Here is a 27,232-nt window from a genome sequence, read left to right as displayed (position 1 = left end):
GGGGAAGCATTATCAGGGCATACCCTGCCACTGATGCCTCCCCGTGCATCCGGCTGCCATGGCCTGTGGCCCATCTCCTCTCTTTGATAAGCTTAGACTCACTCCCAGACTTAAGGTCTGGGTCCACAACTCCAGGTAAGTGTTGTGTGTTTTTTGCTGCTGGGGGAGTTGGGAGACTCACTCGTCCAGCCCTCACCCTGTAACACCCTCAAACCCCTGTTTACTCACTCAGCAGCTTTCGCCCTCTCCCCTATGCACATCCTTCCACCCCCGAGCCTCAGTTTACTTGATTACAGAGCCGAGATAGATAATAGTGGTCTCCATCTCAGGGGCTAATGTGATGTGAAGTGATCTACGTTGTACCTGGGGCCTAGCGACAGCATAATGAAAGTCAGTGATCGTCACGGTCATCCCAGGAGCAGCCCCCGCACAAGAGCCTCCTTTCCCCCGCAGCTCCACCCCCAACGGAGCCTGGCCGTCTCCCCCGCTTCTCCCTCCCTTCTCCTCGCCCCAGGGCACCTTGCAAAGATAAATCTTTCTCACCACCTTGCATTGTTACAGAGAATTGCCCTCGCTTCTGACAGGTCCTCGCTGCGGCCTGAGGGTTCCTCAAATCCGAGATCTCTGAGTTGGTCGTCTTGAACCCCTAGCCCATGGCACTGTGCCTGGTACTTGGAGAACTCAATATATGTTGGCAAAATCGAACTCCACGCTAAGCAAGCGCCCACCTCTCAACACGCGGAGGGAGGGGAATGTGCGAGCGGTGGAGGCAGAAGGGAGGGCTGGCCCTGTGCCCGTGTACACAGGCCGGGGGCTCCTGGAGCTCGGGCAGGAGGACCACGAGGCGGGAGAGCGGAGCCTTGGCCAGCGGAGAGCGGGCAGTGCAGGACGCCGAGGGCCCCCTCGGCTCCTCCCCTCCTCCTCCCGCGCCCCCTCCCCTCCCCTCCCCGCGCCCGGCCTCCTCGGGTTCCGCCACCCCGCCCCGCGCGGCCGCGCCAGGGAGGGGCCGGGAAGGCGGAGCCAGCGGCGGCCGAGGCTCCAGCACCCTCACAGCTCCGGGTGGTGGGGCCGAGCTCCCGGCTCGCCCAGGTAGGGCCCCGCGCCGGGAACAGACGAGGGACCGGGAGCTGCGGCGGGAGGGGCCCGGCGGGCGGGAGCGGGGCCGGACCCGCTGCCCGCGTGCACCGCCGCCTGGCGGCCCACCGAGCCCGGGCCTGGGGGAGGGGGCGCGCAGTCTCGCCCCTCGGTCCGGGCCTTCCTCCCCGCACCCTCCGCGTGCGCCCTGCTCCCTTCCCCCTGCACCGCATCCTGCGAGACGGCCCGGAGCTTCCTCCAGGTTTCGCCTCTCCTTCGCCCAGCCCCGTGTTCGCCCCACAGGTTCCTCCAGAAAGCGGGCTGGAGTCTGTGCTCGGCCGCTCCGGGGTAGTGGGGGGCACAGCTGGAAGGAGCCAGAGGGTGAGTCTGGCGCAGGGGGGAGGGCGACGGCTGGAGGACCGGGTACCATTCTTTGGCATCTTGGTGTCACCGATGCTCGGGCGCGCAGCGGGGCCGGCTCCATGTTTGAGGAATGAATGAATCATTACTCTCCTTGTCCTCTTCTGAAGGAGGACTTTTTGAGGTCCACGTGCTACAGAGCACGTTGGGGGGCCTCCTGGGCTAGAGTTCCCCCCTTGTGCATAGTAGAAAACCACCTCTCATTTCTCCACCCACTCTCTCCTCTCTCTTCGGGGGAGGCCCCCTTCAGGTAGGACCTTGGGGATGCTGGGGAGAGAGGGAGCCTGTAGCCCCCAGCCAGGCACTTGGTGAAGGTGTGACAAAGGACTTGCAGGTGTGACAAGGGACTTGGGAAGGACAGGGGACTTGAGTGAGGCCCCTTAGAAGATACCAGGATGGAGGTGGGGGAGATGCTGCAAGGAGAGCACCCACTGTCAGGCTGTGACCACTTGCACCTCCTAGGCCAGCCTGGAAGGGCCACTGGAGTATGGGTTCTGACCTCGTTACTGTTTCTTTATTAGTAAATGGGAATTATTAATGTCCATTGCTCAGGCTTTCTGCAGCTTAAGAAAAATGTCACATGGGATTGCCCAGCATAAAGCTTGGTACACTGGGGGCACACAGCAAATCTTAGTTTTCTTTTCTTTCCTCACTGAAAAAAGTGAGCAGAGTTTTTTGTTTCCATTCCCTCTGCCCCCAAATTGGTCATGGACAGACACAGCAGATGTATAATCACTGTTTGTTGAATGAATATGCTTGATGGAGCTTCACCACCCACCCCCTCCTCCCAGAATCCACAGGCAGAGCTTGGGATCTGACCAGCACAGACATGCCAGTGCTGTCCGAGGACTCTGGTGAGTGTCTTCACGGGGCTAGGCCTGTCATAGCCTTGATGACGAATCTGTCCAAAGCCTGGAGCTGGGAAGAAGGCAGGTTGCTGCCAGCATTGGCTTACTGGGGGTGCCCTGCATCCATGACCTGAGAATGAGAGCCTGGGGAGAGAATGTCCACACGGCAGGGCAGAAATATTGTTCGAGGGTCCACTTGGGGTCCCCCTCGGGTAGAAAGTGCCCATTGATTTGCTATACTGTGTTTTTCTTACACTCTCCACAGGTTTGCATGAAACCCTGGCGCTGCTGACCTCTCAGCTCAGACCTGACTCTAACCACAAGGAAGAGATGGGCTTCCTGAGAGATGTTTTCAGTGAGAAAAGCCTCAGTTACTTAATGAAGGTAAAGCCCCATTTCATCCTACCGGGTGAGGGTTTCTGGAGGTCTTCCTAGCTGGCTGTGGCTGGTGGACGTCATCCTCACCATCCCCTGGTTCCTGGAAGGTCTTCACTAGCCCACAATGCAGGGCTTTCTTTCATGTTAACCCATCAGTGACCCAGTCTGCAGCCCTAGAGCCCCACAGCCATGAGTGGACTGTGGTGTCCAGGGTAAACCTGGGCAGCTGGCTTGGGAGGCTCCAGCCTGATATCAGCTGTCTTTGCAGATCCACGAGAAGCTTCGCTATTATGAGAGGCAAAGCCCGACCCCTGTGCTGCACAGTGCTGTGGCCCTTGCCGAGGATGTAAGACCCTGTTTTTTCCTTTTGGTGTCAGCCCCGCTCCCCACCCCTTTTATCTTGCCTTGTCACCATAGTTAGCCTAGGGGACACTGGGACTCAGGAGCCCAAAGGGAAGGAGGTGTCTCCTTTCCCCCTCCGTTGCCCTGAGCCTCCTCACACACAGGCGGGGAGGAGCTGTGTGCCTTGGACTGGGCTGGGGGACATGGTCATATGATGATGCCTACTTACTGTGTGTTCCTGAGAAAGTCTGTTTCCCCAGCTGTGAAGGAGAGCATTTGGATTGGATCAGCAGTTCCCAATGTGTCGGGCTATATGAATAGGTCAAATGAGCCCCTTGTACCTGTGCTCTGGGGAGGCATGCCATGAAGTCCTGGGGTCCAGCAAGTATGTCTTTGTTTACAGGCTCAGGCTTCTCATTTTATAAAGCAATGCTTCCTAATTTCTGGTGGACCTCAGGGTTGCATGGCTTGGGAAAAGCCGTCCCAGTTGATTAGTAAGGCAGCTCCTGAATAAACTTGCCTAAGCCCAGGAGAGGGCCTGTGATGGGTGCAGCTTTTCTCCACTACAGGATGTGATTAGCAGCATGGTGGGCTCCCAGGCTCAGCACTGCCTCTGGTACTAGCTCTGTGACCTTAAACAAGTCACTCAACCTCTCTGAGCCCCAATTTCCTCATTTATAAAATAGCACAGTAGTGAGGACACAGCTAATACAGCAGATTAGCCCAAGTACATATCCTGTCTGTGCTATTTACAAGCTTTGGGCAAGATATTTAATCACTCTCATTTCATTCTCATCTGTAAAATGGTAAAATAATAGTACCTGCCCAAGGTAGCTCACTGTGAGAGTGAAGTGAGGAGGCCCACAGGAAGAGGCCCACAGGAAGCATCGGAGGTTAGCTCCTGTGAGGATCACCCTGCAGAGCTGCTTGAGTTCTTTTTGTCTCTGGCATGACTTCCCAGGAGCAGCAGTCCTGGGCTGGCTGAAGGTTCAGTGCACCCCTGGGGGCTGTCAAAGTTCCTGCAAGGGTCCCTGGGTGTGAGGCTCAGGGAGCAGGGTTTTCCCTGCATGAGTCGCAGCAGGTCCAAAGCCCCCGCAGCCGTCTGTGATGTTCTGTGTCTTTTCCCTACAGGTGATGGAAGAGCTGCAGGCCGCCTCCGTGCACAGCGACGAGAGGGAGCTGCTCCAGCTGCTGTCCACCCCCCACCTCAGGGTAGTCACGCCACAGTCCCTGCCCACGCGCACAGCTTGTGTCTCCTGGGACGGAGGGAGCGCTGGGTCACGAGGCTGAGGAAAGGAGACTGATGAGGGAGGGCTCCTCCAGTGTCAGGGTGGTTGTCTCTCTGGTTTTGGATCCCAGATCCCCAAACCACTGCCCAGCCAAGGCCCCTGGCCCTCATGTCTCTTGCATTCCTGATAGGCCATGCTCATGGTACATGACACGGTTGCCCAGAAGAATTTCGACCCTGTTCTCCCCCCTCTGCCTGATAATATTGATGAGGATTTTGATGAAGAATCAGTGAAGATTGTCCGCCTGGTGAAGAACAAGGAACCCCTGGTATGTGGCACCCACCTCTCTTCCCCACCTCCTGCCTGTATCCCACCCACCCAGAATACTGGGAAGGGACCCTCCTACAGTCTGGGGTGAGTGATGGCAGCTTCGTCAGGGCTGCCACTAGGCCCTCTGATACTTTGTGTGCAGGGACTACTTTCTCTGGGTGGGTATGAACCCCCTTGACTGTGGCCAAGCTCCTTTGTGCAGTAGATAACCTTCACAGCTATATGCAGTCCTGATCACCATGCTCTGAACCGGAGGTTGGCAAACTGTGGTCTAAGGGCCAGACCTGGCCTGCTGCCAGTTTTCATAAATGAAGTTTTATTGGAGCATGACCATGCCTATTCATTTCATATTATCTGTGGCTGCCTCTAGTTGCAGTGCCAGTGTTGAGTAGTTACAACAGAGACTGGGGCCCACAAAGCCTAAAATATTTACATTTGGCCCTTGGCAGAAAAAGTGAGCCAGTCCCTGCTCTGAATTTGAGGAAGCACAAGACAGTGCCATTCTTCTCAGTGGACAGATTGTTACCATTTTGGTCCTGGTTCAGCACTGATTTACTGAGCACAGGGACAAGGTTGTTTATTAGACAGAGGAAAGTGGTGGAAGTCTAGAGAACTGACTTATTGCCTTAGAGAATGCCACAACTGGCATTCTTCATTTTCAGCCTTCACCTTATGATCTCGGGCCACTTCTGCAAACGGAAGAGGAGCTCTTTTTTCCTCTCTTTCCTCCCCTGCAAAATGGGGCCATCATCCTTTGATGGTGTGCCAGGCGTGTGTTGGGTGCCGGCAGTTTGGAGATAATTAAGACTTAGTACTTCCGCTCTGGTGGTTCACAGGAGGGAGGGAACTGAAAGGGGTGGTTTCCTGAAGGAGGTGATGCCCAGGTCGAATTCCAAAAAAAGGAATGGGTTTTCTAGAAGGAAAAGGGAGAGAAAGGGCATTCCAAACAGTGGAACTGCGTGAATGAAACCAGGGACAGTAAATGGTATGGTGTGTTCGGGGAACTCTGAGCTGCCTGGTTTGGATGTAGAACGTCAAGTTCGAGGTAAGTAGTGACAGGGGTGAGGCCAGATCAGGAGGAGATCATAAAGAACGTGACTATCTGTGCCCAGTTGCGTAGCTTGACCCCAAGGCTCTCTGGGGAGCCATTGTAAGCTCTTAAATAAGAAATAAATTCCTGCTTTGGGCAGGAGTCTGGGGAGGTGCCTAGAATAGTTGCCAGGTGTCCAGCTGGGATGACTGGGTGGGCACTGGGCCATCACTCAAGGAAGGGAATTTGGAGGAGCTTAGGGCCCACTGGATTCAGGAGGCCTGTGTGACGCACAGGTGGAGGTGTCCAGGAGGTGGAAAGATTGTGTGTTCAGAGGAAGAGACTTGGCAGCTGCTGGCATCTGGGAGGTGTTAAATCATGCGTGAGAGGTGGAGACCTGCCCGGTAAAGAGTGGGCAGAGTGAGACAGGTAGAGGGCTGGGGTAGCTCCTGACCCTTTAATCAACAGAGGAGGACTCAGCAAAGGAGACAAATTGTTACTGAGAAGAACTGAGAGGTATCACTGGGCCCAGGCTAAGAGAGAATTCCAGAGGGAGGGCAAGTGCCAGTCTGACAGGAGGGAGATCAGACGAGAGAAGACTGGAAGCCAGTGGGCAGGCAGTGGGCACCAGGGGACCTTTGAGGTTGCAGCAGCGAGTGGCTGGGAGGGCAGGAAACAGAGCAGACACATGCTCTTCTCCAAGAAACTTCTCCAAAGGAACGGGGCATGGCAGGGCAGGCTTTTTAATGGCCGGTCATATTTTTAGGGACCGGGGAAGCAGCCAGTAGAGAGGGGGCACTGGGAATGCGGGAGAGGAGGGAGTGGGGAGAGGGACCAGCCTAGACAGGAGGCTCTTTGCTGAGATGGGGAAAGGGGAAAGGACAGAGACCTGGCAAGTTTGAAGGTCTAGGGCCAAGAAGCCACAGGGTTCTTTAGCTGATGGTTTCTCTTTCCAGCAATATTTGTCTGTGAACTTCAAATAGGTGATGTGAATGACGGTAGTAAAAGTGCACCAGTGTGTTTGCAGGTACAACCAATAATGAATGGCTGACAGTTGCTGAGCGCTTACTGTATGCTAAGTGCCTCACATGCATTACCCGATGTAATCCTTGCAACCACCCTGTGAGTTAAATGCTGTCCCACATCCCGGAAGAATCAGACTCAGAGAAGATAAGGGGCTTTCTTGCTAAGGCCCTATGCTTTTACTAAATGGCAGTAGATTCAAACCCAGGGCCATCCAGCTCGAGAACTTAGTTCTTCTTCACCTGACTGCTGCCTTGCCCTGTCACAGTCCAGCCTGTGTGGTGCATGAAATTGAGGACTCATTAGTGCCTTTCTCATTCTAAACATCATCTCTGCTGTGCTTCATGGGCCACATCTTGGTCCCCAGACTCTGGCTGGGGCATAAATTGGTCCCCATCAGCAACAAGTTGACCCAGTAACCCTGTGATTGGTTAGAGGCAGGTTGAGAATTTGCTGGCAGTCTCCTCACTATTAAATGTCTTTGCAAGAGGCCAGGACTGTGGTATGGCAGAGATTTGACATCACAAAAAACTTTCCCTCTTACCAGCTGGTGACCTTGAGGACATTTATCTTCTCACCCCGTCTCTGGTCTCAAAAATGAGATTGTCACGGTGTTCCTGTGTTTTGTAAACTGAAATGCTGTGCGACACTAATGTGAGATGGTGGTTTTATTGCATCCTTGGCATTGGAGAGTTCCCCACTGATGTGCCTTCTTGGGGGCGGTGTGGGGGACCGGGAGGCTCTGTTGTGCCCTGAGAGTCGGAGTCTCAGGTTTGGGGCTGCTTCTTAGGAGCCTGCTTGCTCTGTGTCCGATGCAGGGCGCCACCATCAGGCGGGATGAGCACTCGGGGGCTGTTGTGGTGGCCAGGATCATGCGAGGGGGTGCAGCGGACCGGAGCGGTGAGTGGCACCCATGCTGCCCTGGCTGAGGTGACGCCCAGCATGCCCCAGCCTTCCCCCTTTGACCACAGGTCTCCTTTCTTTCTCCTTCTCTCTGGGATGTGCTCTGCATTCTGGGAGTGGGCTGGAATTCTCTCTCCTTCCCAAGCCTGGTAAAAACTTTAATGGTTTGAAAACACCTCAGGCATGAAGTACTTGGGGGTGATCAGAAGGGCCTGTGCATTGGCTTAGCCCAGGGGCTGGTAGTTAAGCCCATGGCATGGGCTTGGTGGGTGATTCCTAACTGGGGGGCAGGGGCACCGTTCCCCAGCATGCTGGCTGCCATTTACCAAGGGGAGGCTGTTCACTTCCCAGGTATGTTTGGGTGGAAAATAGATTGAGAATTGCTGGTGTGCGGAAGAACTAAGTTGGGAGGCAGACCTCCTGGTTGTACGGGGAGGGCTTGCCCCCAAAGTCTGGGGATCATTGATGTGGAGAGTCCTAGACCAGTGCTTCTCAAACCTTAGCATGTGCACAAAACCCTGAACATCTTGTTAAAATGCAGATTCTGAGTCAACAGGTTGGGGTGGGCCCAGGATTCTGCCCCACCCCCCACCTTCTGGGTTTTGCTGATGCTACTGGACCAGTGACCACTTTGAGTAGCAAATAGGGCCTCGTATGCAGAGACACTTGTCATGAAAGCAGAGGCCAACAGACAGGTGTATTTAACCTCTGGACGCCATCTTCCCTGGTGCCTTTGAGTTTCCTTGTTAAGATTTCAGAGGGACATGCTTGGAGTGCATCTAGAAATCCAGGAAGGTGAAGAGTTAATGACATTTTTAAAGAAGCAGAGGCTTACAGCAGAAAGAACACAGGCCTCCTACGTGAAAGTAACTGTGTTTGAACACTGGCTCCATTATTTCTTGGCAGTATGGCCTTGGGCAAGCTGCATGCTTTTTCTGGATCTCAGCTGCCAACTTGTAAACTGGAGATTTCACTGGGTGGTTTTGAGGCCAGAAAGCTGAGTGAGGGATGCGCAAAGGAGGGCTCCCGTCCTCCCGGTCCCGTCTGCTGTCTTCCCTGCAGGCGGTTCCTCAGGTGGGTGTTGGCGGAGCCCAGAGCTCTGAGCTCCAGAGCTGAGGCCTCTTCCCAATGGTCAGCCCTGTGTCTCCTAGGCCTCGTCCACGTTGGAGATGAGCTCCGTGAAGTGAATGGGATCACCGTCCTGCATAAGCGGCCCGACGAGATCAGCCAGATTCTGGTCCGTGCTGAATGCATGCCGGGGTCTTCCCAAAGCAGGGCACTTCCTGGAGCCGGAGCAGACTGTGGCTCGGGCTCCCTCTTCTCAGGAGGAGACTGCAGGCAATGTGGCCTTACAGTGTACCTGGGGTGCGTGGTGGGGACAGGGCAAGTGGCTTGTCCAGCGCACCAGGCCTCCCTCAGAACCTCTCTTCAGCACAGCCATCCTCCCCCGACCCTCTGGGAGACCCCCTCAAAAGGGCCCCCTCTCCAAAGGGCTGAGGAATATGGAATGAGAGGCTGCAGCGGGAGGGCTGGGAGCAAGGGCTTTGGGGTCAGCCAGTACTGATTTGCATCCTGCCTCTGCCACTTTCTAGCTGTGCAGCCTCGGGCAAGTCATCACGTCATCCTCAGTTTCAGTTTCCTTTCCTGTAAAATAGGGACGGGGTGGTTTCTCATCCACTGTGTGGTTATCCTGAGGATGTAAACATCTGGGAAAGGATACAGCACTTTGCATCAGTAAGGGGATTCCAGGATATTAAGTGCAGGGGCTAGAACAACTCCAGAGGCGCTTCTGGGAGTTCAAGTCAAAACTGAAATTGTAGAAAGCCCCAGTCAGTTTTCTCCTCCTTATCCTCAGACATCCTCCCCCGGCATGACACTCCTCACTAACTTCCGATGGTTTGGGGAACAGAAGCAGGACCATCTGAAGGGAGGAGGCCTGTTCTCTAATGCCCCCACTGTAGGGGCCCTGGTTGCAGGCAGGCCCTTCCACCTTTCTGCCCCCACTGCCCTTTCCCTGGCTCTGGACTCCCACCCCTGCTGTCCCAGAGCGATGCAGGGCCAGGGAGGCCACTGGGCAAGATTGGCTCTCACAGGCATTCTTCCCTGTGGGCCTGATGTTGGGGTGCAGGGTCCCTGTTGGGTATAGGAAAGGGGAAGCCCTGGGAAGGTAGCAGTGGCCTAGATGGGGAAGTGTTGAGGAGGAAGGAAAGAAGGAAATGAAACTCAACTAGGTTGTTAAAATAACCAGAGAGAAAAGAAAGAAGGGAGCCCCTTGGGCGCTGGAGGTCAGGAGGGCCGGGAAGTTGGAATTCACAGCATGCACTGGCCTCTGGCTCTCAGTGAAAATCTTCTGTTTCGTCTTTGTTCCATGAAAATGCAGGTACTTGGTTTTTGAGTTTTGCTTTAATTAATTCAACCGGGTGCCACCACAGTAGGGTGGCCGTAGGGGAGGCACTATGTCTGGTTTCCTTCTGGACCTGAGTTTCCAGGTCTGGGAAGTAAGACTTGAACTCATGTTAGGCAGACCAGGAAGGTGCTAAGCGTGTATGCGCTCTCCTTTCAGGCACAGTCCCAGGGATCCATCACCCTGAAAATCATCCCCGCTACCCAGGAGGAGGACCGTTTAAAGGAGAGCAAGGTGTGGTGGGGCCGGCGTGCGGGGCTGGAGCAGTCACGGGCCGAGATCGCGCGTCTGCTCCTCAGAACGCATGAGCAATGGAGAATGAATTCAGTCACAGAGTGATCCATTTATTTGTACCCTGACTCTTTTCTAAACAGGAGTTGACATAGCTTACTAATAAGAGGCAAGGTTATTTGAACTAGAAAATCAGGGCTGTGAAGAGGAGAAGGTACCAGATGTGCTGGATTCGGGACCAATTAAGTAACCGCCATTTGTTTCCTTCTTTGTCGAGCACCTTTCATTCTTTTTTGGGGTCCTCCTCTGTGTCAGGTGCTGGAGACAGGAATGGTGAGGAGCTTCGAGGATCCCTAGTTCAGAAGGGGAAGCTGGGGAGCAAATCTCCCACTGCTATGTGATAAGTGCTTTGGAAACATTCTGTAGAGTTACCGGCACGTAGCAGGGGTTTGGAAGCGAGGCTTGAGAGGGTGAAGATGAGTAGGATTCCCTGGTGAGGAAGAGCAGAAGGGGCGCTCAGACAGAGGGGTCGGCATAGACATACAGAGGCTCCAGAGCGGGGGGAGGTAAGTCTGGGGGTTGGTCAGGAAGAGCACCATGCTGGGCTCGGTTGTGCCATGATCCCTGCCTGACCTGCGGCCTCAGAGCTGACCCTGAAGCGGGGATCCAGGGCAGATAGTCTACTTGGAGGTCACTCCAGGAAACACCTGTACAGGAGTGTGGAGAGGACGGCAGCCAGCATAACAAAGGGTTTAGCAAGCAAATTGCACCGTGGACTTAATCCTGCTGGAGAACTGGGGTGTCTCCTGGAGGTACATGTCTCTGTCATCCCACCCAACAGCCAGGGAGTGAGGCTGGGAGATCTGTATACCATCTCCCACCCTGCTGCACCCAGCACCCAGCAGATTAATTCCTAGCAGTTCCTGCCTGCTGGATTAGGGCAGAGCGGATCCTAGGGGTCAGAGAAAGCCTGAGGGCCAAGAGGTGCATGCTGGCAGCTGGAAGTCAGCCTGGGGTGCGCTGACATGGTAGGGCCAGGGGAGTATGGGAGAGCATCCCACAGCCCAAGACACAACCCCATAGGCAGTGAGAAGCTCTTAAAGGTGTTATCGTTTTTTTTTAAATTTTTTTAAAGAGGGGAGCAGTGTAACTATGTGTTATAGAACTCTCCCAGGGAAGCCATGTAGAAGAGGGTGGAGCGGGTAGAGGCTGGAGGCAGGGAGACCCTGGAGGAGGCTGTTGTAAAAGCCCAGGTGAAGATTATTGAGGCCTAAGCTGAAATTTGATTTCAAATTAATTTGGATCTGCATTTCCTGGCCATCAAGGCAGAAAGGAGAACATAATGAATGACATACTTCCCCTCAGTTTTTCAAGAAGGCTAATTCTCAGCCCCTGCCTCTCAGCACTGAATGTGTGAAAGAAAGGACATCGTCACATCTGGCACAGAGTGGATGTCAGTAAATATTCTGATGCCTGGGGATTGATAGTGGACAGTGTCAAATGAAGAAATAACTTCACATGGCTGTTTCTCATTTGCACGTTTGGATTGACTCCCAGGGCATGCAAAATGGGGACTCTCACCTGATGGAAGATGGTTCTTCCTTAGACAAGCTATGGGGTCTCCATATGCAGCTTTTGCAGGCCTCACTTGATACAGGTAGAGAGCTTGGTTTTCCTGGAGGACAAAACCAGCAGCCTATTCTCTCACCCATCCTTCCTGAATATTTCTTGAACCGGGATCTTGGCAGTTTATACTGTTTGAGTGCCTGGGACTCTGGTAACATCTGTGGCTGGATGAGGGTGTCTGCCCTTACAATAATCTGGCCAGAAAGTTCTTACTATTGTCTAATCAAATCTTTTCTGCTTGACACATATTAAAAGAATATGTTTTTAATCTGTCTAAAGAGCCCTCTGGCCTTTTTTTTCTATTTGCTGTTAAAGTAATTGGGCCCTAATGGTCTGGAAATAGATATAAATAAAGTAAATCCATGCCACTGAATTAGAGAAGAGAACAAGAAAGTGTGTTAAGATGCAGTGTCTTCCCACCAGCTTCTCTAGAGGGGTCAGGGTAAAGGGGAGAGTTGGGGGTTGGCCAAGTATGTGACAGATGAGGCAGGATTTAGTGTAAAAAATGTGGATGCCAATTACCCACTGAAAAAAGGTGGTGAGGGAGAAATCAGTAACAGTAATCGTGTTGATATTTGTGTTCTTACTAAGCTATCTAGTTTACTAGCAGATGGCTGCTGAGTTCATTAGGGGCAGTTAGCATATCAAAATGACAGGTGATTTACTCTTTGTTCGTGCTTGCCTTTACTCTTTGTTCCCAGGACTAATTGTTGTTTTGTGTATGCTAAGAGGCTATCATAAGGATGACAGGTCAGGTAAATTTGAAGGTTGGAAAGATAGAGGGCCCATCTACTCATTTTCTGATTCCTGATGGATTTCCTGACTGTACTATTCAAAATGATTGAAGAAAAAAAAGAAAACATGTGCCCTGTGTTTCTGAGTAAACTTTCTGTTCCCAAGGATACTTGTTCGTCCGAATCATGAATGATAGTTGTCATTTGGCCTTTGATGTGACATGCACACATTTGTGCTTACCTGGCAAAGGGTTACCTCACTGGAGCCCCTTCTCTGCAGGTGTTCATGCGGGCCCTTTTCCACTACAATCCTCGGGAGGACCGGGCCATTCCCTGCCAGGAGGCAGGCCTGCCCTTCCAGCGCGGGCAGGTCCTGGAGGTGGTGAGCCAGGACGACCCCACGTGGTGGCAGGCCAAGCGCGTGGGGGACACCAACCTTCGAGCTGGCCTTATCCCCTCCAAGCAGTTCCAGGAGAGGTGGGTCTGGGGTGTATTGTAAGGGGGTGTTTCTGGAGTGGCCAGAGGCATAGGTGCATGACAAAGCCCCAGATCTATGCCCAGCCAGCCAGGGGGGCACCCTGTGGGTCATTCCTGAGCCAAGTCCCAATTGCGCTTGTGTTCTTGTTCCAAAACCAGTGGTGATGGCTGTTTGAGATTTAAATACATATATGGAAACCTATGTTACTAAATTAACATGAATTTTACAATACATACTTATAAAAAGTTGAGAAATAAAACATAAAAATACAGAAGAGGAGGATGAGGAAAAGAAAACTACCCAGTCTCCCCACCATCTAAGCAGCTTGATTTATTTCCTCCCTGTGTTTTCTATGTGAGTGATGCATAGAAATTTGAGGTCTTGCTTTTTTTTGGTAACTTAACATTTTGACACTCGTATTTCCCACATTATTACCTATTCTTTACTGTGTGATTTGAACGGCTGGACAATATTGCATCAGGAGACAGGCCATCCATTCACAGGCAGCCAGTGTGGGGTCTCCCCTGGAGGAGCTTCCAGTTTATCAGGAAAGTCACACGTGGTCCAAAGAAGCACTTTATACCAATGTGATAGGTGAGAGGGAGGGGGACGTTGTGCTCTGCAGGTCACAGTGGGAGGACTGGCCCTCATCCAGGCACGCAGGGGAGGATTCTCTGGAGAAGGGTGGTACCTGAGTGACTTCACCCTTTCACTGTGGCTGCGCTTCTCAGTCCTCCCCAGGGTTTCGCTGCCCCAAGGCTGCAATAATTTTCTCACACAGAGACTCTTCCTCATATTTCAAATTATCTCCTTAGCATAGATTTTCAAAAGTGTAAATCCTGGGTCAGAGGCCATGGCAGTTATAACTGCATCCCCTCTCCTGAGATCTGTAGTCCTCTTCCATCTTTTGGGGTGTGGAATGCTGTAGCAGTAGACCTTGGGGTTCACTGTGTGGCCCCTCTGCCAGGTGCATTAGCTTCCCTGAGGACCGTGTTAGAAATGCAGACCCCAGGCCCGGCCCCAGACTTGCTGAGTCAGGAACTCCAGGAGCCCCGAGTTCTAACAGGTATTCCAGGTGATGCTGAGGAGCTGAAATTGAGAACCGCCGCTCTGTTTCTACAGGGGGGCCTCAGGCCATCTCCATCTTTCGCTGGAAGGTCTTGGGGGCAGGCTCTCATTTGGCTGCATTTGAATGTGGGAACCTAGCCACCTCCAAGAGCCCTGAGCATTTTCTCAGCTCAGAGATGGGGCCTTGGCTGCTGCCCTCCAAGACAGCCATATTGGGTGATGTGCCAGGCTGAGCCCTCCACTGGGAGGAGGACGTTAAAGTAGGATCGCTATTGCCCTCAGCCTCTCTTGGGACTCACTCTGTTATTTTCCAGCCTCCTCAGAGATGGGGACATAGGGTGAGGGTGGACTGGGGGCCTCCCTTGAGAATCAGTCATAGGAAAGTAATGACCGACCACTGACCATGGGGCTGGGCTGTGTCCTGTGTGTGACCATCTTGGGCTGGGCAAGCTTCTCCCAGAGCAGGAGACTCAGTTTCTTTCCCCTCATGAATCAGTGAGCACCCCAGAAAGTGTCCTTCTTTTCCAGAAGGTTCCTGCTGACTGGTTCTCTGATCCTTATGTTCCCTCAGGCGACTAAGCTACCGGAGAGCCACGGGCACCCTGCCGAGTCCCCAGAGCCTCAGGAAGCCCCCTTGTGAGTAAATGGTCAGGGATGGCAGTGCAGGGAGGGGCTGCAGTTAGGACTGGGGGGCTTTGTGTAGGAAAGAAGCAGGTACTGGGATGGAGGGGACACCAGAGTCCTGTCTGAGCTCCAGAGGAAGGAGGGAGGGGATGGGAAGAGAGATGAGGAGAGAAAAGGGGGTAGGTTGGGGGGAGCTATTCCCCGGAGAGGAGCTGCTATGTTCGGGGACTACAGCTGATACTGGGGGGCATGTTAACACCTCTCTCAAAAGTGTGTGCAAACCTGTGTGTGTGTGTGTGTGTGTGTGTGTTGGGGAGAGGGTCCATAGCTTTCACTGGATTCCTAAGGGGCTCTCTGACCCTGACAGTTTGAGAACCACTGATGTTGGAAGGGAATGGAGATGCTATGAGTGATCCTGCTTATTTGTTGGCAGCCATATTTGGCAAATAAAAATAAAGGATGCCCAGTTAAATTTGAATTGCAGATCAACAGTACATTTTTAGTAGAAGTAGACTTATACGAAGAAATTATCTCTTGTGATCTGCAATTCAAATTTAAGGAACTGTGCCATATTTTACCTGGCAACCCCACTCTGTGTTGCACTTACCATTTAGAAAACACACCCACCTACCTTCTTGCCTTTTAATTATCAAACAGCCCTGTGAAGTAGTGGCGTCAGGGCATCCCCCTTTCCAAGATGGGGAAAAAGAGGCTCATGAGGTCAAGGGCATGGGGCCGGGGCCAGGTTTGCAGAGAGCCTGTGATCAGAGCCCCCAGCTTAGAGCCCCATATGGAAAGGAAGCTTCGCCGGCATACAGCCTTTCTGGCCCAGAGGGGCTTGGAACCAAGTGAGGGACCTGAACAGGTGCCAGGTGACTGGAGTACAGCTGGCCTGTGGCTCTGCTCCATGCCACAGCTGCCCCCTCAGGCATCTGCCTTTGACCAGGCAAGTCTCAAACCCCAGGAAAGAGAGAGCAGGTCCTGTTCCCACTGTAAGCCCCCTGGACTGCGCTGCTCCCCTGGCGCAGCGACCACTGCCCACCACCGCTCTCCCAGACGCTCTCAAGTCAGAAGGGCTGCTGAGTAAATTGGCCCTGAGGCTGCTTACGTGTGAAGAACTGGCTTTCTTTAGCCCGCTAATGAGACACAGGAAGCTGATTAGAGCAAGTCTTGGTTTAATAATGCACCACAGCTCGGATCACAGGCTCATTGGAGGAAAGAAAGAGGGGACAGATGGAGAGCTCCTTAGGCACAAGCGACCACGGCTGCCTCTCAGCCGCAGGGCCTCCTGGTTCCCCTCCACTAACGCTGTTCCATCTGTCTTTTGTGCAACCGCAGATGATCAGCCTTGTGACAAAGGTAGGCCCAGTATCTGTCCCCTGTGTGCACGGACAAGACCCCTTTTCTGTAGAACGTCTGGGGCTGGAAGGGCTTGCTTCCTCCCTCCTGCCCTGGGGTGGCTGTGCCCCTCCAGCCCTTTGCACACCTTTCCCTGCTCTGCCAGCTGGACCCGTTCCTTGAGCTGTGCAGAGCTCCTCTGTCAGCTGGCACACAGGGTTGACTGTGACCTGGATGGTAGGAGGGTGGGGCAGGGCAAGTGAGTCTCCCTTCCTTATTCACAAAGATCTTAACTTAGAGGGGCTGGGATGGGGCTTGCTGGCCCAGAGCCCCTGCCAGGGCCCGAGAAGGCTGCTTGGGGACTAAGCATGGAACACTGAGTGAAACAGAAGAATTTGTTTTTCTGGGATGACTAGGACATGGCTCTTCTTCTGAACCCTCTAAGACACCATCCTTGGGGGTGCCATGCTTGACCATCCAGGGCTGGGGACCTCTGGGCTACAGTGTGGGCCCCCAGCAGGGCTCACAGGTCTCCCTCTCTCTTTGGTTCCCAGAGACCTGTGACTGTGAGGGGTACCTCAGGGGTCACTACGTGGGTAAGTAGCGGGGGCTCTCCCCCCACAGGCCCTCCCCCTGCCATGCACAGCCCATCCTGGGCCCCTGGGTCAGGGAGCGACAGAGGCAGAGTGATCTGAGCCCCAGGAACCTTGGGAGCAGCTGAGCCTGTGGGACCCACGTTACCCTGCAGCCTCTGTCAGCCAGAGGAGGGGCTCACCTGCCCAGGCCTGGGGGCCCCCACTCCAACTTTTATCCAGCCCCTGGATGCCAGAGCCCAGGCAGAAAAGAGAAAGGGACCACTTCATCAATACTGTTTTTATCATCATCTGATCTCAGTTACAGTTTATTCCATGTTTGTGCCACTACTGTGCAGTAATGAAGCCTCTTCCCAGTCTCCAGAGTACCTTCACTTCTTTTGTTTTGGCTTATCTTTTAAAAGGCCTTAGAGACAGTCAAAGTTTTTTAACTTTTCATCATGAAGTGCAGTTATTCCTTGAACAAGGTGAGGATTAGGGGCACCAACCTGTGCACAGTTGAAAATCCACACACAACTTTTGACTCCTCAGAAACTTAACTACTAATAGCCTCCTGTTGACCATACTGATAATAGTCAATTAATGCATATTTTATATGTTATATGTATTATGTACCATATTCTTGTAATAAAGGAATCTAAAGAAAATTTTTCTCCAAATTGTTACAATCTCCAAAAAATTGCCCAATGTACTTACTGAAAAAAATCTGCATGTAAGTGGACCCAATGCAGTTCAAACTCATGTTATTCAAGGGTCAACTGCCATTTCAAACCTCCTGAGAAGTTGTGAGAATTGTACAAAAACTGCCATATGCTCTGTATCCAGGTTCACCAGTTGTTAACACCTTGCCGTGTTTGCTTCATCATGTTCCCTTTTTCTGCAGACACTTTTTCTGAGTCATGTGAGAGTTGTAGATACTATGTTTCTTCACTTCTAAATATCTCAGTATGTATCCCCTGAGGACAAGGGCTTTCTCTTCTGTAACCCAGAGTGATTATCAAATACTGGGAATTTAACATGCTTACAGTTCTATTGTCCAATATACTGGTCATACCAAAATTTTGGCAATTGTCCCAATAATGTCCTTTAGTTCATTGTCCCCTGATCCAGGATGCAATCCGGGACCATACATTGCACTTGTAGATTTGTATTCCTATTTCATGGATGAGGAAATTGAGGTTCAGGGAGGTGAAGAGTTGCCCAAGGTCAGTCACATGCTAAGTAAAAGTGACCTTGAGCCCTAATTTTTGTATGCCAGGTGGTTATCCTTCCACTATCCTGTGCATCCTGATCAACCCCTTCCCATAGCAGGAGGTGGTTGGGAGAGGCTAGTGGAACTCAGCCCACCTCCATGTCTGGCCAAGTGGAGACAGTCTTTACTAGGAGATCTGGGATGAAAGCTGTGATTCCCTCTGCCCTTCCCTCGAAGCTGGTCTTAGGCGGAGCTTCCAGCTGGGCCGCAGACAGAGGCTAGGAAGCCCACAAGAAGGAAATGCATCCATAGGAGGCGAGTCTCCAGAGCTGCTGACCTATGAGGAGGTGACCAGGTACCAGCACCAGCCTGGTGAGCGGCCTCGCCTGGTGGTTCTGATTGGTAGGTGACTCCTGAGTTTCCAGGGAGTGGGCTGGTTTCCTCCTGGAGGGGTGGGGAAGTAGCTCCGTCAGGACTGGTCAGCCTTCCCTTTGTTTCCCAGGGTCTCTGGGAGCCCGACTACATGAGCTGAAGCAGAAGGTGGTGGCAGAGAACCCACAGCACTTTGGTGTTGCGATTCCACGTAAGAGGGCCCATGTGGGCATGTGTGTGTACACATGACTATTTCAGGGGGACTTGACTTCCTATATCCATCCTAATCCTTACTTTGGGTCTGAGGGACTGAGAGCCACTGCCTGACAGAGGCAGATGCAGATCGTGGGTCCTGGGCACGAGGAGAAGTGGCCCACTCTCGGTGGTCCACTAGGACCCTCTGATGTAGAAGCTGGAGGACCACTTGCCTGGTTCCTGCCTGGCAGAGGGGAGGGGAGTCTAGAGCACACTGCAGGCAGAATGGCAACCTCAGTCTGACACCAAGGGGCCCCTGGTCATGGGAGAATTCCATTCTCCTCTTTGCAGCGACTGACGCCGATGGTCCCTGTTCTCTGCCTGGGTAAGAGAGCAGGTCAGAGAAGCCAGAGAGCCCAGTGAGAGATATCACTTGGGCATGCTCTTGTAGTTGGATTCTGGCCCACCAGAATGGCTGGGCACATTTTTGTGTGATAACATCCCTGCTGATTCTGAGTCTAGAGGCAGCTGGAGATGCCGAGATCCTTGGTTGAACATGTGAAAAGGAGAAGAAGAGCCTAGGAACTATACTGAGGGCTTTTATGTGCAGTAACTTGGTCATCCCTTCCTGTACCCCTGAGAAGAGGGGTTATCCTCATCCCGTACTGCAGAGGAAGACAGGCTCAGAGAGGTTATATAACTTGCCTGGTGTCACACCAGGTTGGTAAGTGGTAGAGTCGATTCAAACCCAGCCAGCCTGTCGTAGTCACATCCTTAACAAGGCCACACAATGGCCTCTCACCTCTGCCTGCCACTTCCTGTCCGTGGCTGTCCCTTCCCTCTCTGGGACTCACTCTCAGTCCTTCTGGGCTCAGAGGGAGGCAGTGTGGGCTCCTGGTTGCCACCAAGAGAGCATGCTGTGGCAATAGTAATGAGACCTTTCTAGAATGTTCTGAGAAAGGGCAGGTACAAATCCTTTCTTTTCTATACCACTCTGCCCTGAGCCTCCGGGCTCATGGCCCAGTCTATGGGCCCTATATGAAGTGGCGGGGTGTTGGGAAGGCCATCTGGCAGCACGCCTGTGATGGACTCGGTAGGCTCCAGCAGGCCCCTGCCTTCCAGGATGGACTGAAACACGACATGCAGACATTGCTCACACCTGGGATAAGAAACCCAGATCCATCCCCAGGGGGAGAGGTACCCACATGGTCAGGTCTACCTGCTTCCAGGCACCCCACAGATAGGTGACTTTCCCTCTTGCTCTTAGAAACTGAGGGAGTCAGGGAAGGCTTCACAGAGGCAGTGACTTTTATGCTAGGGTTGGAAGCATAAATAGTTTTCCAGGCAGAGAAGAAAGGAGGAGTTTTGTAAACAGGGAATGACATATGTGCAGAAGGATGAAGGTGTGACCCAGAGCAGCAGCATTAGGAACTGGGGAAGTTAGTGTGGATGATGTAGGGGGAGATGAAGCTGAATCAGAAGCTCAGTAGAGAATGAGGGTCTCAGATACTCCTCTGTCTTCAGAATGTGATCAGTGGGTGAATTAAGTTTTTGAGCAAGGGAATGACATGGTCAGGAAGGTGACACTGGCAGCTCTGTGAGAGGTTGGGCAAAGATGCCACATGCAGAGGACACATCCTTGTGGGTGGCTCCCAAGGGCCAGAAAACACTGTCTTTCAAGATCCCGTCTTTTCTTTTGGAATGCTCTGGAAAAAGCTGTGTTGCTTCATGTGTGCTCCTGTCCTGTGAAGGACCTGATTTCCCCCAGGAGCGTGCATCTTCATTCTATTGCAGAAATCAGTGCACAACAGTACGTGTCTTAAAGTTATTTGTGTGAGAACTTTGCTGAATGAAATACATCTAGTCAATCAAGGGATTGTCTTCATGTGACTGAATAAAGAATTAAAAGCATACAGGAGGGTCATCTGTATTTGTGTCCCCTTTGCTCTTAAAGAAGAAAAACTAAGGAAATGAAAGCTTAGCACTGGGGACCCCTTTAGCAATTCTTCGAAAGCCTCAGCATCAGGGAGCAGTCTAGCGGAGTGGTTATAGGCAAGCACGTGGCACGAGACAGCAAGGACCCTGCCTGCTACCAGCCAGCTGCGAGACTTCAGGCTCAGTGCCTCCTTTCGCCTACATCACAGAGTTGTGCCTGCAAGTGGCACCGCCTGATGCACAGGGCCACAGGATAAATGCAAGTGGTTGGTTTCTGCACAAAGCAGAGGTGAACTCCTGAAAGGAATGAGGACACAGGCTTGCTGCTGTCCTCACTTACTGTGATGTGACATCTCTTTGCCCAGCTTTTCTTCTTTCTTTAAAAGATACCACCAGGCCCCGCAAGAGTCATGAGAAGGAGGGGGTGGAATATCACTTCATCTCTAAGCAAGCATTTGAGGCCGACTTACATCACAACAAGTACGTTGGCTTGCCGACCCAGTCGGTCCTCTGCAGCTGTGTGTCTTTGTGCCTGTCCAGGGTTCCACTTGACCTCTGGGGGGCGCTTTTGGAAGAGATGGGGGTGCTGGAGAGAAGTTGTGGCGGGAGGTGCATTCACCTTTCTGTGCCTATTTAGGCAAGCTCAGGAACTGAAGGCCTTTTCTCCTTTGGTGGTATTTTAGGTTCCTGGAGCATGGTGAATATAAGGAAAATCTCTATGGGACCAGCCTGGATGCCATCAAGGCTGTGATGGCCAAAAACAAAATTTGTTTGGTGGACGTGGAGCCAGACGTGAGTTTGGGCCAGTTGGCGTGTCCTATTAATGGAATGTATGAACTAGGGGATTGTACATTTTTCAGAACATCTGACCTCAGTCTAAGGAATTTTTAGTCCAGAGCACCAGATGTTAAAATTCTCTTAGGTCTCCTTTTGAGAATCTACTGAAAGCTGTGTACTCCACAAGTACATTAATTGTAGGGAACTTGTGGACTTAGGTAGGATAGTAAGCTGTGCATGGAGTAAACCATGCCGTAGATGGTGGCACCCACTGGCCACTGGTGATATGACAGGGAATTAGATGGAAAGGCACAGATGGCAGCTGGGGCGCAGCTCCGTCAGGCTCTCCCTTCCTGGACCAGGCTGGCTCGGAATCACCAAGGGAGGTGGTCACGAGAGCAGTTTGAAAGGGAAAAAGAGATGTGAGCCTCAGAAGCGCTTCAAAAACATTTCCAGTTCTGCGCGCCTTGCATGCTGTGTGCTTGGCAGGGCTGAACCATCTTTTTAACCTTGTCTTTGAGAAACACTTCTAAACTTTGAACTCTGTGGATTTTTTTTTCCTCTATAGAAACAGAGCTCTGATTTTATGATATATCCCATAGACTTCATTTTACAGGAGTTTGCTTGAAACAGCACATTATGTTATAATGGCAAACCCTCCCTAATTTGGACTAATTGGGAGTTGGAAATTGAAATTGAAAGTCTGAATTTAAAAATTTTATTTGAAAAGTGATTTTATTGAGGTTTTTGGGGGTCGGGGTGCTGATTGTGCATACAGCAGCTTAACACCAGAATTTCCAAATAGAGGCCCTTACCTCATAGATAAAAACACTCATTAAAAAAAAAGCACTCATTTTTATCTATTTAAAAAAAAAGGTGGTTTGCACATTGAAAGCCTTGTGAAGTCTTTACAACTTGTTGCAAGTGATTTCTTACTGTCTCTTCACTTGCTTAGCAAACTTTTTCTTTGACTATCAGAAGGTGGCCTCTGTGATGCACACATTTTGGTTAGTGTAGTCCTAATTGATGGCATTTAAGTGGATACCCACTGAATCCCACTGGTTCTTCCATCGGGACTGGGCCAGGGGAGAAGGGTGTAGGAAGGTTAATTAGCACCTGTAGGGTCAGAACCAAGAGAGATGGCAGCTCTCAGAGATGAGGCTTTGGAACCTCCGTTCTCAGCAAGTGGTTCCTCAGGGCCCAGCTGTGTCCAGTGTCAGGGTGGATAGTGGGAGAATGAGCAGTTCGTTAGCCCAGTTGAAGCCCGTTGTCATGACTGTGTAGTCAGTGTGCATTGAGGGTACAGGATGAAGCACACCATTACTGAGCATTTGAAAAGTATGTTTCACAATAAACTATTTCCCAAGTATATAATATTCCTGAACTTTGTTTTGCAGGCCCTGCAACAACTGAGGACCTCAGAATTCAAACCCTATGTTATATTTGTAAAGCCTGCAATTCAGGAAAAAAAGACGCCACCCATGTCCCCAACTTGTGAGGACTCGGCAGCCCCACTTGTAAGTTTAAAGTTGATCATTTATTTTCTGAAGGCCTAAAAGGGCCACTTATAGCTGCATAAGGGTGTTTGTTCCTTCTGTACAAGACCATCTTTCCATTTTGCCTGCTGGCCGCACTTAGATGGTTACGTAACTAGAATGTTCAAGGTGGGGCAGTGGAAGTGTCTCCCAATTCAAACGGGGTTCGCCATCCTCCCATTCCTCACTTAACCAGCTTCCCAGAAAATAAGGGACTGACATCTGTCAGGGACCTGGTCTGAGGGTGACAAAACACACTAATATGTTAAGCTCCAAAACCAAACCAAGTAGCTTTTAATTGAAGTACCAGCTTCAGATCCAGCAAGCTAACACAGCATGGGGGCAAGAGGTGGCATGGGAGGAATCTCTCCTGTGTGCTGTTCAGGACTGTGACTCTCATGCTGAAGTCACAGGGGCTGAGTTGCACCTTTACAGGCCAAGAAAAGGGTTCGGGGGATTTATGGCTGCAAAACAAATGTCACACATTTTACTCCATTAGAGATTGACTTGAGTTCTTTCAATATGCAGATATTCATTAGGAAGATTGAGGTACTTAGTGGCAAAAATGTTCCTTTTATACTTTCTCAAATAGCTAAATGCTTCCAGGATAGATACCGAGGGTGCCTGTAAGAGGGAAACCCCCAGAAGCAGCAGACGGGCCTGCAGGATGTGTGTGTGTGTAAGGGGTGGGGGAGGTGGGATTGAAGATCCAGGGGTGACACTGGGACAAAAACTGAGCTAATTGTCAGCCAGCTCTACTTATTAGAGATTTTTTTAAAACAAAGAACCGAATGCTGTGCAGGTTGGGTAAAGGAGCGACCTTTGGCTCTCTGTGCTTCAGTGTTAGATGTCAAGAAAGCAATTTGATTAAAGAATTCAGGTACCCTAAGGATATGGGGAGTTTGATCAGGGTTGTCCCAGCACTTAAATAGCTCTGCTTTGTCTGCTGTGCTATGTTTGGCCCTGGTTTGAGGAAATGGAAAAAGAAGAATTGAGTTCTACATTATGACTTTAGGAGTCTCCAGAGAGTATTTGAGTTACTTATTCTCCTTTTTCCCCATTGATTCCCAAAATGTCTTGTTTTGCTTTTATATAGTTCATATTATTTATAGTTCTTTCCTGTAATTACTTAACCAAATTGACATGTAACACAATAGTAGTACTTCTTTGGAAATACCTTTGGACAGGAAGCATGATATTGATAGAGAAATACACACACAAACAGAGATCAGCATCCCCACAAAGCTCCTTATAGCACGCTGCAGTTAACTGGTCCTCAGCAGGTATTTTGTGAATGAGTGACTGAGCATTGATTATGTTTACTGCCCATAAACTTTCCTGGAAGCTTGCTGGTATTGTCACGGCACTCTGTTCTCGAGTACGCCCTTGGTTATTAATGGGCCCTACTCATCTACTCATCATTTAAAAATGAGAGGTTGGAACACTGCCCGAGACAAAGGCTGTAGGTTTCTTACTTTGGGGGAGAACAACACAGTTGCTTTACAGATGCCCTTTTCCTTGCAGGGTGAGGAGCAGCAAGAGATGGCTGCCTCCGCCGCCTTTATAGAGCAGCATTATGGGCACCTGGTGGATGCTGTGCTGGTGAAGGAGGAGCTCCAGAGCGCACACAGCCAGCTCAGAGGGCTCTTAGAGAAGCTGAGCAGGGACACTCACTGGGTACCTGTTAGTTGGGTCAGGTAACTGTATCCTAGAACACCTAGGTGGGAGGGGACCTGGAAGAACACCTAGCCCCGGCAGCCCCATGTTACCATCAAGGAATCTCAAGCATGGAGAGGGCCAGAATTTCCCATAAACTCCCTCATCAAGAACAGTATATGTGGGAAAGTCTTATTTGTTACTGGTTTTTGTCTGTGGTTTTTCACTACACCCTTTTGGGACTGCAAACGTGAGTTAAAAGGGGACATGTCACAAAATAACACATTTCCTTCATTAAAATGTCACAGGCAAGTTGACCCTGATCCTTTGTACCAAAGCTAAGCAGCCACGGGGAGTGTGGGGGATGGTGGTGGTGAATTTATACAGTACTGATTTGCAGAGATGTTTAAGCTTTATAAACAGAGTGACACTTCATTTACCCAGCTTTGTTGGAAATTGAGTTGTTTTACGCAAGGGGATTTTCCCTGCAACTTAAGTTCCCCTGATTCGAGCACTGAAATGTTTATTTTAACCTTTTTGATAGTGAGTGTTTGCTTGGCAATGGAAAACTTGGTTGTCTGCCTTTAAGTAGTGAGCGCACACAAACTGTTCTGGAAGATGAAGGCACACTTCACCGACGCCATGAGTCACGCCATGATACAGTGGTGCTTCCAGGGACTCTTGAGAAATAGGAAGTTGACTGTCCCCTCCTAAATATCCTCGGATTCCTGCAATGGAGCCCTGGCCTTGTTTGATTTGTTCTATTCCATCGCATGTCCCTCTCTAGTTACCGACAGTTGCCCTGGTTCTCGCCTGTCCCACTCGGATTATAGGTACTCCTGTCATGCTAGATCATGGGAAACCAGATTTCCTCTGTCAAAACTATGTTTAAGCCATGATAAATCAGTCCTGTCAAAATTAAAGTACATAGACCCTGAGGGTGGGCCTAATGGGTTGTCCCTGAGCAAAAGTGTTTACTATCAACATAGGATTTATGGTATATCTTAGCTGCTAAGAGAGTTTTGTTTCTTATTAATACCCGATGTATACAAGTCTTTATTCTGTGCCAGGAGCTATGCTAAGGCCTTTATATATACTAGCATAACAGATACACCAAGCCTATGACAGGATTCTTCTCATCCCTATTATACAAATGAGAAAAACAAGGCTTAGAAAGTTGAAATAATGTATCCAAGCTTGCGCAGCTTTTTAAAAAATGGCAGAGCTATAGCATTTGAGCCCACCTTTCCCTAATTCCCCAGATAGCCGTTAGTCACTGTACTGCACTGCCTCCTCCTTCCGTGTCCCATAATTGAGGCTACCTGCTAAATGATTGACTTGTAAATGAGGAATATCTTCCTAGCTAGGATTTACAGTAATAAGCAATGTGGGTGTAACTTCTAAGACTGCAAGAGGCTGCTTACACATGTAAATTTTCAAGTTTTCTTCCTCATGTGAAGAAAAGGAGGCCAGGTTAAGGATGAAGCACCAGTGAGAAGATTTGCTACCCAGGTAGAAATTTCCATTTTGCCTTCTTACACAGAGACAGACACCTTTGCAACTTTCTCGATTGCTAACCTGGTAGGTCCACCTAACAGAATCACCTTCTTCAGAGCTTTCTAGCAAAAGGATGAGGACATCTTTGCACTGATAAAGTACTGGATTCTTATCAAGAGAAATTAGTCCTGAGCCTCTCTACATAGAACTAGGGCAGGGAGGGCAAGCAGCCCCTTGAAGTGTGAAAGGCACATGCACAGATGTGTGTATTACACAGGAAAGCCAACATCTAAAGTCAGCTCAGGAAAAAACACGTATGTCGAAATGACTCTTGGGAAATCCTGCAGGGGTTCTTAGCAATTCTCACCTGAATAATTTTCCCTCCAGTGTAAGAACACAGTGGTTGAGCACCAGATGAATTTTTTTGTATTTCATACAACTGAACAAACATTTTCTGCTTCTTAACATTTTTACACAATTGTCAGGTAAAGTGGTAATAAGTCTCTTCATGCACATTATGAAGCAAGGCATTAAAATGGGATGCCTGCTTTATTTCCTGTCAAATAGCTTCCCCACCCTAAGACAAGCTATGTCTATAGCTGTTTGTCTGCTACTAAATCTGTGAGAGTAGAATGGATTGGGCCCCAGAGACAGAGGTCATTTGTAAAGTGTTTTTCCTGTTTGTAAGAAACAGAGAAGTCTGGTTTTAAAAACTCACCTATTTACAAATATGTATTGGTGGAAAGTGTGCAAATGCAACATCAGACCCCATTCCAGCTAGCAATCCATACATTCTGAGACCCTGGGCAAATTTTTGCCAAAGTCCATTGCCTTGGGCCCCCACATCAAGAAACCTATTATGTATCCTTCAAGGTGTTACTTTTTTCCGCCTTGGACCTTTAAACTCAGGCAAGCTGTCTGCCCGTGTCTACAAGCAGAGAGAATGTGAGCTCTAGAGGACTTTTCTAGGCCAGGTGTGTTAAATGTCTGAGATGTTTGTGCTGCCATGTTCATTCTTACACCCATGGCAGACAGTACTAATCCATCACAGCACTCTCCTGCTGCATCTAGGCAAAGTGTTTGAATCTTTCCGGACAGAGTATTCAGTATTAATTGAGCAGAATTAGCAAGTGAGTTAATCCTGTTTGTTATCCTTGATCCATCAATTTGTAACCTTCTCTGGCATCCCTGCAGGAGATGAGTTTAAGAAAGTTACAACCATCCTTCCTTCACAGGCAAAGCTCAGCTGTTCAAACATTAGCTAGTTGTGCTTTCACCATTGTATGTTCAAATACATGTATGCTTTAGGACATGTGACCATTTGTCCAGTGTCACATCATTTTTGCCACCAGTCACAGGATCATGCATTCAAAAAATGATAGCACTTGGTGATTTTTAAA

The 27,232-nt window shown here is 50.5% G+C and overlaps 1 protein-coding gene across 8 annotated transcripts; it reads left to right on the top strand.

The window, feature by feature from the left end:
• Positions 1–24,511, top strand: MPP3 (MAGUK p55 scaffold protein 3). 8 transcript variants are annotated; one of them, XM_036997543.2, is made up of 21 exons: positions 1–135; positions 585–1,089; positions 1,378–1,455; positions 2,286–2,348; positions 2,608–2,726; positions 2,989–3,066; positions 4,194–4,274; positions 4,482–4,619; positions 7,493–7,574; positions 8,729–8,814; positions 10,141–10,215; positions 12,853–13,049; positions 14,690–14,754; positions 16,081–16,101; positions 16,635–16,676; positions 18,103–18,267; positions 18,368–18,448; positions 20,754–20,847; positions 21,051–21,159; positions 22,542–22,661; positions 24,204–24,511. In XM_036997543.2, the coding sequence occupies exons 2-21, from the start codon at positions 753–755 to the stop codon at positions 24,378–24,380; spliced, it is 2,208 nt and encodes a 735-aa protein (XP_036853438.2). In that variant the 5' UTR covers positions 1–135; positions 585–752; the 3' UTR covers positions 24,381–24,511. The 8 variants fall into 8 exon arrangements, with proteins under 8 accessions (XP_036853438.2, XP_036853436.2, XP_036853437.2 ...); XM_036997541.2 differs by having other exon boundaries at positions 8,714–8,814; XM_036997542.2 differs by having other exon boundaries at positions 2,977–3,066.
• The last annotated feature ends 2,721 nt before the right edge of the window (positions 24,512–27,232 follow it).

The sequence above is a fragment of the Manis javanica genome, chromosome 4, assembly GCF_040802235.1.
Source record: "Manis javanica isolate MJ-LG chromosome 4, MJ_LKY, whole genome shotgun sequence".
Lineage (NCBI taxonomy): Eukaryota > Metazoa > Chordata > Mammalia > Pholidota > Manidae > Manis > Manis javanica.
Note: the sequence above shows the minus strand (reverse complement) of the source record. Positions and strands in the feature narration are given on the sequence as shown.